The sequence below is a fragment of the Microtus ochrogaster genome, linkage group LG9, assembly GCF_000317375.1.
Source record: "Microtus ochrogaster isolate Prairie Vole_2 linkage group LG9, MicOch1.0, whole genome shotgun sequence".
Classification (NCBI taxonomy): Eukaryota; Metazoa; Chordata; class Mammalia; order Rodentia; family Cricetidae; genus Microtus; species Microtus ochrogaster.
The window spans coordinates 12,041,624-12,054,690 of NC_022034.1; the positions used below are offsets into that span (position 1 = coordinate 12,041,624).

At 46.3% G+C, this 13,067-nt stretch overlaps 2 protein-coding genes across 2 annotated transcripts in view; both read left to right on the forward strand.

Annotated features, from left to right (window-relative positions):
- The window catches only part of Tmem242 (transmembrane protein 242), a 28,063-nt gene extending 19,150 nt beyond the window's left edge, over positions 1–8,913 (forward strand). Inside the window, exon 4 of the mRNA XM_005363407.3 lies at positions 8,560–8,913. Within this exon, the coding sequence (XP_005363464.1) occupies positions 8,560–8,658 (99 nt within the window). The 3' untranslated portion in view covers positions 8,659–8,913. The remainder of the gene's footprint in view (positions 1–8,559) is intronic.
- Ldhal6b (lactate dehydrogenase A like 6B) lies at positions 2,679–4,789 on the forward strand. Its single transcript, XM_005363405.2, has one exon. The coding sequence runs from the start codon at positions 3,379–3,381 to the stop codon at positions 4,525–4,527; it is 1,149 nt and encodes a 382-aa protein (XP_005363462.1). The 5' UTR covers positions 2,679–3,378; the 3' UTR covers positions 4,528–4,789.
- Positions 8,914–13,067: the final 4,154 nt, after the last annotated feature.

Below are 13,067 nucleotides of genomic sequence, written 5' to 3' on the forward strand. Positions count from 1 at the left end.
GGGGAGCACCCTCCTTGCTGTGTTCTAGCGAGCGCCCTCCTTGCTGGAACTGCACTGCAGCAGCCTCCAGGTCCGCTACAGCGCTGGCCTGGCCCTCTCAGCTTCTCTTTTCCTCACTGAGGATTTTCTCTGCTGGTTATGGTCACGAGTTTTCAACTTTGAAATAGTTTTAAAGGAGTGAAGTGCTCTCTGCTCCCACGCTTGGTTCTGCTGTGCTCCCAGCGCCGTGGGTGTTGCTGTTGCTCCAGTTTAATGTGAGAAAGGCCTAGCTGAGGAAAGTAGCTAAGATATCCCTAACTAACCCTAGCTTCCTCTGGAATTTCTTCATGTTAGTCTTCCAGACAGGCCCTAAAGGGCCTCACCTACCCACCTTATTAGCTTCTGCCCTGAGAATTCTAGCTCCCTGAGGACCTGGCCTGCTCTGCCCCTCACAGCCCTCACTGGGTCCCTGTCCCTGCACTCAGATATGTCCTAGAGGACTGGGCTGTGCTGACAAAAAAGGGGCAGCCCCCTCTGGCACGTTCGTAGGCTTTTACACTTGACTGTTTGTAACACACCGATCATGGCTGTGGGGCACAGTGGTGACACAGCATTTTAAAGACTCACTCTGCTTAGAGGGTTGACAGATCTGCTATAGGATGGCATTGACTAGACTCCTGAGAAAGGAGGGAAGGCAGAGGGCTAGCAGGGAGAGTCCAGGTGGAGGGGATATATAGTGGCGGGGGGCAGTTGTCATCAGTCTAGATACAGTTCTCAACCCCTGCGTCATGACTCCTTTGGGGGTCACATATCAGATATTTACGTTAGGATTTATAGCCGTAGCAAAACTATAGTTATAAAGTAGTGATGAAATAATTTTATGGTTGGGGGTCACCACAACATGAGGACCCATATTAAAAGGTCACAGGATGAAGAAGCCTGAGAATCTGCTATGGGATAACCCCTCTGTATGCTGTGAATGTGTTTTATTACCATCAGTTAATAAAGAAACTGCTTTGGCCTGTAGCAAGGCAGGATAGAGAGCCAGGTGAGAAATTCAAACAGAGATACAGGGAGAAGGGCAGAGTCAGGGAGATGCCAAGAAGCCACCAGAGCAACAAGTTGTACTAGATCACAGGTAAAACCATGAACTACATGGCAATGCATAGATTAATAGGCATGGGTTAATTTGAAAGTAGGAGCTAGTTAGTAATAAGCCTGAGCAATAGACCAAACAGTTTGTAACTAATATAAGTTTCTGTGTGATTATTTGGGACCACATGACAGGAAATGAAAGCTCCATCTCCATTACTGAACCCCTGCTCTAGATACATGCTGGTGGTCTTGCTTTTCAACTTTCCCTCTCCTGAGCGATGTAACCAAAAGCATTGAGGTAGCATCCTGCCTCAACTGTAATATTACATTACTTTTTTTGTTTTGTTTTTGTTTTTTAAGACAGTTTCTCTGGGTAGCCCTGGCTGTCCTGGAACTAGCTTTGTAGACCAAACTGGCCTCACACTGAAAAGATTCACCTGCCTCTGCCTCCTGAGTGCTGGGATTAATGGTGTATGCTGCCACCATCCAGCTTCATTTTTAATAGATAATTTGAATTGGGTCTTCAATTGAAAGAACAATGAATCACCTAAAATAGAAAGCCAATAGGAGCTATCTGGCTATATTTGGCTTTGAATATCTTTGAGTAGCCCTCCATCTTCTCTGGACATCATGACCATCTTGCCTGTCTTCATGCTTGCTGTTTTGAGACTTACTGTAAGTAAAGAGCTGCTTTGTTTGGGGTATTCTTTATTTTGGAATGTTGTCATTTTTCCCTCTCAAAATTGATTTAGTTGCGACTGAGGGGAAAGGCTGAAGAGCCTGCTGTCATCAAGATTGTATTTCTGAAGAGGCTCAATCTCTGGAAGGAAAATGACTGTCAATAGAAGCTGTCCAGCTAAGAGTCACCATGTCCTTGAATCTCAGACTCAAGAGCTCTCGCCCTGGAGAACAACTTGCCTGAGTGGTCAAGGGGATCATTACAGAAAGAAGGTGGACCAGTTGTCAGGCTAACATTCCCAGTGAGGAGTGGGGTAAAAGAAATCGCAGCTATCAGTGATAGTTTGTGGGTCCTCTAAAACAGTGGCCACCATTTTTTAATTAGTTTTTAATTTGACAGTTTGCTGCTGTAAATCTGATTGCCAGCGTGTGGAGAATTCATCTGTCTGTTTTAGATTGATGCATCACAGTGGCTCTGCTTCCTCCAGGAAACCATCAACAAAAGGAAGTGCTCCGAGTGCTCGTCATGTTTTCTGGGCGTTTGCAGTTTGTTAGGTCTGTCATAAACTGTAACATTTGCATCTCCTCAGAGTTTTGAGATTAGTTCACAAGACTTCAGAAAAACACAGAGGGGATGAGATATGCTGGTGCCAGCTTGCAAAGTAATCGTGTTTCACTACTTTAGTCAATAATCTAACACATACATCGGCTAAAGGTTAATCTGCTGTTCCAATGTCATTACAAAGACACCTTTGTAATGTGTCTTTCTCCTTAAGAAACTGCAGGGCTCGGGGAAAACTTTTTGTTTTGGTTTTTGTTGTTTCATTTTTAATCCATTCATTTACTTACGTGAGTGTGTGTGCGCCTGAGTTTTATACTCGCCAAGTGGACTAGGTGCCCTCAGACCTAGAGCACGTCAGGTGTCGCTGCAGTTGGGACTAAAGGCCGTTCTGAGCCCTCCAGTGTGGGTACGGAGACCCCAGCCTGGGTCCCCTGCAGGAGCATTATGCTTTTACCCACTGAGTTCCTTTTGCTTTGTTTTTTTAATCTGGACTCGATCGCGAGCTCTCCTTTGGCTGGAGAAAGAGGAGGCACGCTCAGCCTCTCACTCCTGCCTTGACCAGGCGTGCACCACAGTTAGGATACGGGCAAAAATCCTTCCTAAGCAGGAGGACCTCCAGCTGAATACACTAAACGAGGAACCTGTTCCTCCCGCCATGCTGCCTCTTGGTAGACAGCATGGCCACCTTTGTTGTGGCTCAAGGATATATCTTCTCTCTTGTTGCCAGAACCATTCGTCACATATACACTGAAAATAGGAAACGATTAATTCCAGGGGTCAGGGTTGGGTTCTATATATCAACATTAGAGAGTAGGAGTTTGTAAAACTAACTCCAATATTCCTTGCTGCGGGCGAAACCCTTTATTAAACCTTGTTGCAGGCCTGCTGTTGCCGGAGCTGGAAGACCCAAACTGAGCTTAGCCCACGTGCCGCGCTGTTGGGTGGGGGCTGCGCAGCCGCAGTAGGAGGGTCTGGGCCTGTACTACGGGGCAACAACCGACCGTTCTGGCATCAACCGTCTTCCTCCCTCACCCGGTTAACTTCATCCACCTGAATAAGCAGCCATGGCCTGGGCTGCGGGCATCCTGCGAGCCAGCAAAAGAGTGAGTGCAGCTGGAGTGGATCTCAGGGACCTGAGCATAGCTCTGCGGCCCAGTCGGGTGCTGCGTGTGCCTCTCAGCCGGGCCTGGTGGAGCGTCACTCCCACATCCACCATGTCGACCCTGAAGGGTGAACTTATCCAGCACTTCAGCTCCGAAGAGCCCATTCTCCACAACAAGGTTTCCATTATAGGAACTGGGTCAGTCGGCATGGCCTGTGCCATCAGCATTATAGCGAAAGGCTTGACTGATGAGCTTGCCCTTGTTGACAGCAATGAAGAAAAAATGAAGGGTGAGACGATGGATCTCCAGCATGGCAGTGTCTTCATGAAAATGCCAAAAATTGTTTGCAGCAAAGATTTCCATGTCACTGCCAACTCGGAGGTAGTGGTTATCACAGCAGGTGCACGCCAGGCGAAAGACGAAACGCGCCTGAATTTAGTCCAGCGGAACGTAGCCATCTTTAAGGTGATGATCGCCAGTATTGTCAAACACAGCCCCCGCTGCAAATTGATTGTCGTTTCCAATCCAGTGGATATCTTAACGTATGTAACCTGGAAACTGAGCGGGTTTCCCAAAAACCGTATTATTGGAAGTGGCTGCAACCTAGATACTGCTCGCTTCCGTTACATGCTTGGCGAGAAGCTTGGGATTCACTCTGAAAGCTGCCACGGGTGGGTCCTTGGGGAGCATGGAGACTCAAGTGTCCCCGTGTGGAGTGGAGTGAACATTGCTGGGGTCCCTCTGAAAGAGCTGAATTCCGCCATAGGAACTAGCAAAGACCCCGAGCAGTGGGGAAATGTCCACAAAGAAGTGATTGCCAGTGCCTATAAGATTATCAAAATGAAAGGTTATACCTCCTGGGCCATTGGCCTGTCCGTAGCTGATATTGCAGAAAGTATTCTGAAGAATCTCAGGAAAACACATCCAGTCTCCACCAAAATTAAAGGTCTCTACGGAATAAAAGAAGAGGTGTTTCTCAGTGTGCCTTGTATCCTGGGAGAAAATGGCATCTCCGATATTATAAAGGTGAAGCTGAGCCCCACAGAGGAAGCCCAGATGGTGAAGAGTGCAGAAACACTTTGGAAAATTCAGAAGGATATCAAGTTTTAAGCCAGCCCTGTAAAGATGCCGAAGACAACAGATGCAGTATATGCGGATGTGCCGTGAACTGGGGTTCTGAAGGTTGGCGGTCTCTGGTTTGGTCTCCTGTTGTGTGGCATCCAGCTGCCAGGTGACTTTGCCTTTTCAGTTCTGAGTGATTGCATTAAAGGTATTTTTGGTGTTTCAAGTACTGGTTCTTGCCTGTTGGTGTGGTGTTCAAGAAATTGATTCGTAAGAACACATACTGGTCCATTCTGGTTGGTACATTTATATCCACTTCTATGCCATTTTAAAAAGTAACTCGTATGGGCTAGAGAGATGGCTTAGAGGTTAAGAGCACTAGCTGCTCTTCCAGAGGTCCTGGGTTCAATTTCCAGCACCCATATCATGGCTCACAACCATCTATAATGGGGTCTGATCCCCTCTTCAGGCCTAAAGGTGTACATGCAGATGGAACACCCATATATAAAATAAGTCTTAGAAACAAATTAACGCCTGCATTTAAAAATATAATTATGTAAAAATTTTTCTGATACATTTTGAGACTGCCTTGTCTTAGAATGATCTCCCTGAGCCATTAAGATATTATGAAGGGGACAGGAAGGGTGGCACCTGCTGCTCTTGCAAGGACCCAGGTTCAGTTCCCAGCACCCACATGGTACTCTACATACATTAGACAACATACTTTTACATATATTTTTTAGAGGCATCACGAAATGGGGACTGCAGCTGCTTCAAGAGCGGGGGAGGGGGGAGTTGAGGGGGTGAGAGGGAGGAGAGGAGATGGGAAGGAAGCAGACTGAACATGGAAGCCTTGGTGGTCAGACTGTAGGCAGGACTGATTAGCAGAGCTTATACAGGAAACAGAAATGGAATGAGCCTCTCAATGAAGAAGGCAAAAAAAAAAAACCTCACAAAAAAGAAAAACTATTTCAAACTCAGCTTTTAGTGGCAACAACTACTTGCCTGTTAGAATTGATTCTGCAAGGATTTTTGCAATTAGAGAGAACCTGAATATTTTAAGCAAATTTTTAATATATAATGCATTAGACAAAATGGTTTTCAGTTTCTTCTTCCACAGCCCAGACGTGCCATGGGGGGGGGGGCAGCACCCACATGCACATGGCTGCAGTGCAGACGCAGCCATGCAGTCGGACCTGCCTCCCCAACTGCATGACACACTTGTCTGGTCACTCATTGTTGAGGGGCAAATGATAAATACCAGCCACACCACTGGTGTTCTTGTTCCTGGCGTACTGGTTCCGTAGCCCTGAGGAAGCTGCTGGAGTGGGAACGAGAGCATTATTAGAGGTGTAATCTTGGTTCTATTCTGACATCTAAAGTATCAGTCAGACCCCTTCTCTGAATGTCCGTATTTCCAATAATGGCTTCCGAGGACAGCAGGATTTCAGGACAAGGTTCTGGGGCCTGATACTCCAGGGAATGCCTTTTATGCCTTAATTCCTGCACAGAACACTCCCAGAAACAGCCTGTGGTGGCCCACAGACCATGCTTATAAGGGTGACCCTACAACCCATAGCATAAAAAACATTCTCTGTGACCAACAAGGGCAGAGCAGAGGAGATCCCAGAGTTTCACTTTGGAGTAATGTGACCAGCATGCTCACAGTCATCAATTCTGAGGGCTGAGAGAAAGTTCCATGGCAGTAGCTGTGAATTTTCCTTAGTATATTTAGGTTCAGATTAAACTCACTCTTAAATCTTTTTTCCAAGGGCATCTTTAAATGGGAATAATTTATTGACCTTTGTATGGCCTTCACTGATACATATTTGATAGATACTGTCCATATAAATAATACCATCTTGGAACCCCATGGAGCCCCATTATTTGAAGCAACTTGAGTGTCTGTTTATTACATAAAGTGGACTCTGGGTTTCCATTCCCACAGTTGGAAGGCACAGGGCCCAGCAGGGTCCTCTATCCTGTGTCTTCAGTGTCCACATCTCAGTCAGAAGTCTTCTAGGAACTCACGACCTCAGGAACAAATAATACTACAGTCCTTGAGGCTTGAGAGACAGGCGATGAGGTCAGGAGTGGGGGATAGAGCAGTGTCCACACATACACTCACTCTCTTTCTCTCTCTCTCTCTCTCTCTCTCTCTCTCTCTCTCTCTCTCTCTCTCACACACACACACACACACACACACACACAGAGAGAGAGAGACAGAGAGACAGAGAGAGAGAGAGAGAGAGAGAGAGCGCACTCCCAGCATCACCTGTGCCTCCTAGCCTTGTTGTTCCTAGCAGCTGACCACAGTTACCACTGATGAGGGACCGTGGAAAGCAATTGTGCTTGGTCTTCAGTGCTAGACAGTTGAACATAAGTTGTAAAAGGCAAGGAGCAGCATACTGCAAACCGTGGCCAGAGAGGCATTGGGCTTTCAAACCCAAACATCTCTGTGAAGTTCCTTTCATAGGTTGTGATTGGTGTTTTTGTCAAGCCGCTCTTTATATGAATCTTGGGTATTCAGCATCTGGGTCACCTCTACCACCACTTGCATATGGTAGTCACAGCATCTGTGACCACAGAAGAGACTCCATCCCCTGTCTTAGTCCCTCTCCATGGATGTCACGGATGTAGAACTGTTGCTTTTGCTCGCAGAGAGTCTCTCATGAAGGCTCATCATAATACAGTCCAGAGAAAATGGTAAGGAGAGGCAATGCCCATGCGTGTATTCAAGACTAGCTGAATACACCTATCTGGCTGGCAGGTGTCTGTGAGCAGTGTTTGTTATATTTGCCTAACACAAGATGGGACTGGGAAATGTGCTTTGGGGGCTCAGTGGCAGAGTGTTCGCAAAGCTTGGTATGTGGATCTAGAGGACCCAGACGGTTGGCCTCCTACAGATTCCAGAAATGGTGAGAATAGTCACACCAAATGGTCCATAACTATAAAACACGCCATGATGTCCACACCCATGCGAGCTTTGTTTTCGGAATCCAGCATACACGTTTGGATAATGCTACAGTGGCCATGGCCTCAGATTGAGTGCTCACTGTGAGGAGGAGGGAGGGGCTGTACATTGTGTGCACCGCCCAGCTTGTCCTCAAAACTCTTCAGGCGAGTATACGCTGTCTCCTTTCTGCATATGTGGATGCTGGCGAGAAAACGACAGTGGCTGGGATTTGAGCCGTGGGCTCTCCAACACCAGCATCTGTGTCGCCAAGTGTATGCTACGGAGGCTGTGTGCTAGCCTAGAATTTACAAAGACTGAAAACGATGTAAACCCTGAATTTGGCAAGAGGGTACAAATTTAACCTCCGTTTGAAATAAATACATATTATCAACAGCAAAAGAAAAATTACCTGTATCTCCAGTAGCCTCCCTCAGAAATGATTGGTTGCTGCAGAGTCCTGGAAGCTTTGTGAGCCAGCACAGCACCTGCATCCAAAGGGAGATGTGACTGGGTGTGGCTGGTGGGGTTGGCCTGGACCATGTGTGGGGCAGGGTCAGATGCCTGGAGTGTGCACCGAGTGTGCACCCAGGGAGACTGCCCTCCCCCACAGCAGTGATGCCCTGCACAGAGGTCTGCACACCCCTCCTTGACTCTGGCTTTAATCCCCTTTCGCTGGTGAAATCTCAGTGTGGGTTTTTCATACTGGCACATGAGAATATTCTAATATATTTGTCATTAGTTTTTTTTTCTCTCTCTCCAGCTCTAAACTTCTGACGTTGAATGATCTGAGTATAATCATGTATTTAAATGGACAGAAACTGTATTGCCCGCTGCATCTCTATAAACGGAAGCCACCATGCGTCCCCTTGTAGACGCGCATCCTGGGAGTCTGTTGAGTTACACATGTCGGCGCCTAGACCAGGAGTGAAGCTGTGTTGTTTAGTTAGCGGGTTCACTCTTGGAAGAGCAGTGTTCTCTTCGGTGCTGAACACAGCGCTCAGCTTCACTGCTGCTGTCTGCTCTGCAGTTGTGAGAACGGGGTGTTCCCCGCTCAGCAAGATGCTGCCTCTAAGCGCTTCATCTATCCCTCCCTCCTTCTGACATTTGATACTTTTTTCTTCTAGATGAAGGACTTTCGAAGTAAGATGCAATCCATATTTCCAACGATTCCCAAGAACTCCGAGTCAGCTGTTAAGTGGGAGGAAGTACTGGAGTCTAAGTGAGATGGGTGTGGACGGCTCCCTGAATTGCGGCAGGCGCGGCAGCTTTGGAAACGCCCCATCGGAACAGGACTGGGTGACTTCTCTCCAGGAACACGTGCACATGGCCGGCGAACCCACGGGCCACAGCCATAGTGCAGGGAAGGAATGTTTTCCTAAAGCTAAGACAACTATTTAATTACGTTCCCCTTGAGGAGGGGTCCCAGAGGAAATATTTCTGTTTAGAACAATAAACCATGTTTCATATTTGCAAAACCAGTAAGCTAGAAAATTTTTGTAAGGGCTGGAGAGCACACAGTGCTCCTGCAGAGGACCCCAGCACATTTCCCCACCCCCACTCTGGGTGACTCAAACCCACCTGAGCTGCAGGTCTAGGGCATCTAATGTCCTCTTCTGAATTCTGTGGGCACCTGACTTACCTGCGAACACACCCATACGCGTACACAATTAAAAACTAAAGCTAAATATTTTTAGAAACTCAGTAGGTTGTGTGTGTACACCTATGCATATGTGTAACAATAGTAAAGAAGTCGTGGATTTAAAGCGAGCAAGGGTGGAGAGTGAAGGAGGTGGAGTGGGGAGAGGGAGGGCTGAAAATGATGCAAGCAGTTCCCATATGTGAAATTCTCAAAAAGAAAAAAAAAGCTTTTAATAAGAAAAAGTCATGACAGACAGACTCCTAACAGCAGTGCAGACCTCAGTGTATCTAATTGAATGAATTTTAAAAGCCTATCTTATCTCGGATGACTAAGAATTTGGGAAGTGTGTTCCTATTGACCAATCTCCAAGATAGTGAACCCAGTACTGGAAACGGGTGCAGCTTGTCCTGAACACGGTGTGATTTGACTTGGTACACACAGCTGAGGGCCTCCCTCAAAGTACTTGTAGATCCTTGCACATGGGACAACAACGCCAGCAACAGAGGATGGTGACCCAGACAGGAACACTTGTGCAGAAGTGGTAATGACAACATCACGGCTGTAGAATGCACTTTGTTGTGAAACTGGTTCTGAGTCCCTGTACCCTGACTGATGTCTGTAATGTCATCCCAGTGGTGAAAGGAAATAGAGCAGAATTACTACCTATCTGAAACCATGGTAGCCAGAAAGTCACCTGGGCACTGGAGCCAATTGTTTTCCTTCCTTCCTTCCTTCCTTCCTTCCTTCCTTTCTTCCTTTCTTTCTTTCTTAGATTTATTTATTAACATTCTGCCTTCGTGTATGCCTGCAGGCCAGAAGAGGGCACCAGATCTCCTTATAAATGGCTGTGAGCCACCATGTGGTTGCTAGGAATTGAACTCAGGACCTCTGGGAGAGCATCTTAACCTCTGAGCCATCTCTCCAGCCTTTGATGCCTTCTCTTAATGAAGTTAATTCTTAAGAATCCAACCCCTTGTGTGCTTGCTCTGTGATCCCTTACAGAAAGCTGATGGGAAGTGATTGTGCACATAGTTAAGGAGGAAAAACGCCAGTGTGTCAATATGTCTAGAGAAACCCTCTGGCTGAATGTCAGGAGTGTAGTTCCTTTAGAATTACCTGGGTCCTAATTAGTCAGCAACCGTGTTCCATAAAGTGCATTAAAAATCTGCTACAGTGAAACCTTTTAGTTCTAAAGAAACTCTTTAAATGAAATGTCAAGTGCATAATGTAACATTTTTCTCTAGACCACATTGCCCTGTTAAAATTGCTGTATTGTTAATTAAACAGGTGTAATCGGTGTCTGAGATTCACATGTAACCTGCTAAAAATCCAAGAAAAGATTGTGAGCTTGATCAGCAAGTATGGAGTAGGGGAAAAAAATATCCGTACCCATCTTGTAACCAGTCCTGGCTGGATGCAGAGAAGGAAAGCAGGCAGCTTGATAGGTGTGTGGAGTGGGCACTGCCTACAACCCCTCACGCAAAGACCTCCACTGGATAGGAGAAAAATGAGACTTCCTGTATTCGCTGAAGGGATAAAAAGAGAAACCATTATTAACTGTGAGTCTCTGCAAGCTCCTTGAGGGTAGAGCCTTGTAGATGTGGCAGCGCCGGTCACAGGGGCTGTGGATGGCAGCCAGGCCGAGGCCGGTCACAGGGGCTGTGGATGGCAGCCACCGCTGAGGCCAGAACTAGGGGCCACAAGGGACACGCTGTTTCCACTGGCGCTGAAGGAACATGTCAGAGGAATAACGGAATACGGAATACTTGCTTCTGCGGCATGCCGGTGCTAGAGCCCTGTCCTTACACTCCACGTCCCCACAGGAATAACTTGGGTCACCTGCTGGCAAGGACAGCTTTCCCAGAAGAGGAAGGCATGGGCACCAGTTGCCTTTTACAAGCAAAAACTGGGGCAAAGGAGATGAGAACTCAGAACAGGCAAGTGATGTCACTGAAGTGTTTTCTGCAGAACTCAGATGCCAGAGGATTTAGTCGCTTGTCTGTTTCTTTCCTACCAGAGGCGTATTGTTAAATTGGTTAATGGGAAGGAAAAATGTTTAAGAGATAATGTTATTCTTTATGTGAGGAGCCATCTGCGTACGCGTCCTGAATGTCCCCGGATACGGAAGAGAGGAAGTGTTGTGGGATTTCACGTCTGCCTTCTTTGCTGTCTTTATCTTGGGTAGAGTATGAAAAACATAATCACATTTATCTCCTGGAGCATAAAGGGTTTTAATCACCCTATTAACCAGGATGACATTTTTCACAGACTTAAAAAGGAATAGAGGAGACATTATCTCCCCATAAGCAATCCATTTCATGGAGACTGAGCACTGGAAACGCTTTAGAGGAGGGTTAGCACAGCCATTTCCAGTTCCCATCTAAGCCAACATTAAGGAGGCTTTCAGTAAGATGTGGCTTCCATTGCGTGCATGTTAAGCTTTATTCTTAGAACTGTAAGCCCACAGCTGCTGGAGAAAGCCGCACTGTGAGAACACGGTGGACAGAGAGGAGCAGACCTCAGGATTCTACCAGAAAACACCCATACTGAGAAGTTACCACTGCCCTGCTATACAGTTGGCTCACCCAGAGCACTTCCGAGTAGACACACCCTGGGCAGGGAAGGTGAGTTGCAGGGCTCACCACTCAAGGTATTGAGCCTTTGACTAAGAGGAACACAGATTCCAATAGAACACAGAGCGAACATCTGCCCTAAGCCCAGAAGAGCCGAGGTGGGTCATGGTGGCTTCTGTCACCGTCCTCATCCCAGCCCCAAGGCACTGAGGAAGAAGCTGATCCTGCTCAGCCAAAAGGAGGTGCCAAGCTTGTCACACCACATCGGTCCATGCGATCTCAAGCTCAGTGTGGACCGAAGTCACAAACTAATCATTGCAACTTAAGAGGGAAACAAAGAAATGAGGGGGGGGGATGGGGACAAAGATAATTAAAATCCACTGAATGTAGCTATTTCACTTGGGACAAAATTTAATCTCTCCTAGGTTTAATTCAGAAAGAATATTGTTTATTTTCTCATTTTCACGTGTTTCTTTGAAACAGTGAGTGGGGTACAAGTAAGAAAGCTCTTCAGATACTTAAATTTCCCATGAGAGATGGTGTAATTCATATTTTAATAGTATTTCATCATGCTCAGTTGAGGCGTTTTTCCTTCCAGCCGAAAGTCTTTGAGTGGTGCAGCAACCATTGGGGTCTCTTGCTGTCCTTAGCACTGTCAAAGGCTGGGGCTTTGTGAACACCCAAGAGGAAAACAAGCTCCCCTCACCACAATGAGGCCAGAGGAAATTCCATCTGGTGGCAGATAACTCAGTTTGGGAGAAGCATATAGTTTCAGGATTAACAGTGATTTAGGACCTAAACTTATATATTTTTTTGGATTATAAAGAGAATTTTTATTTAGATGTTATTGATATAAATCACACAGGTCAAATTCATATTAAGGTTCATTCCCAGTTACTCCAAGAAATTCTAACATTAACTTCATTGGAACAATTGATTGATCTAACATCTTGATAAAAATGCCTTTATCATATAAATTCTTGATGATTGTTGACAAAATCAAAGACTTGATTCCTCAAGATGCATACTGGACACAGCTGATGTCTCTTGATAAACCTTGTATTGCAGTTTCAGTCAACCAAATCCCCACAGCTGGTATTATCAGTATAGGAACTCACGTTTCTATTATAGCTGAACAATCCTGTCTCTCCAGTTATGCTTAGATCTTCAGTAGTAGATATCCAAGGTGGTGGTTGCAAAAGACATCCCCTACCAAGTGTAGGAACCTTCCTTGCTGCTCCCAGAATCCAAGTGCCTATTGCAACCGTCTATGTCATCCTTAACCTTTTCCCCTTTGGGGACAAGACCTCCTGTTTCACAGAGGTTGTAGCAACTCTACTTGAGCATCCTTTTTTCGAAGGGCCACTAAAAAACACCTACCCAAGCTTTCTTGGATAAGAAGATTCCCCCCATTTGGGCA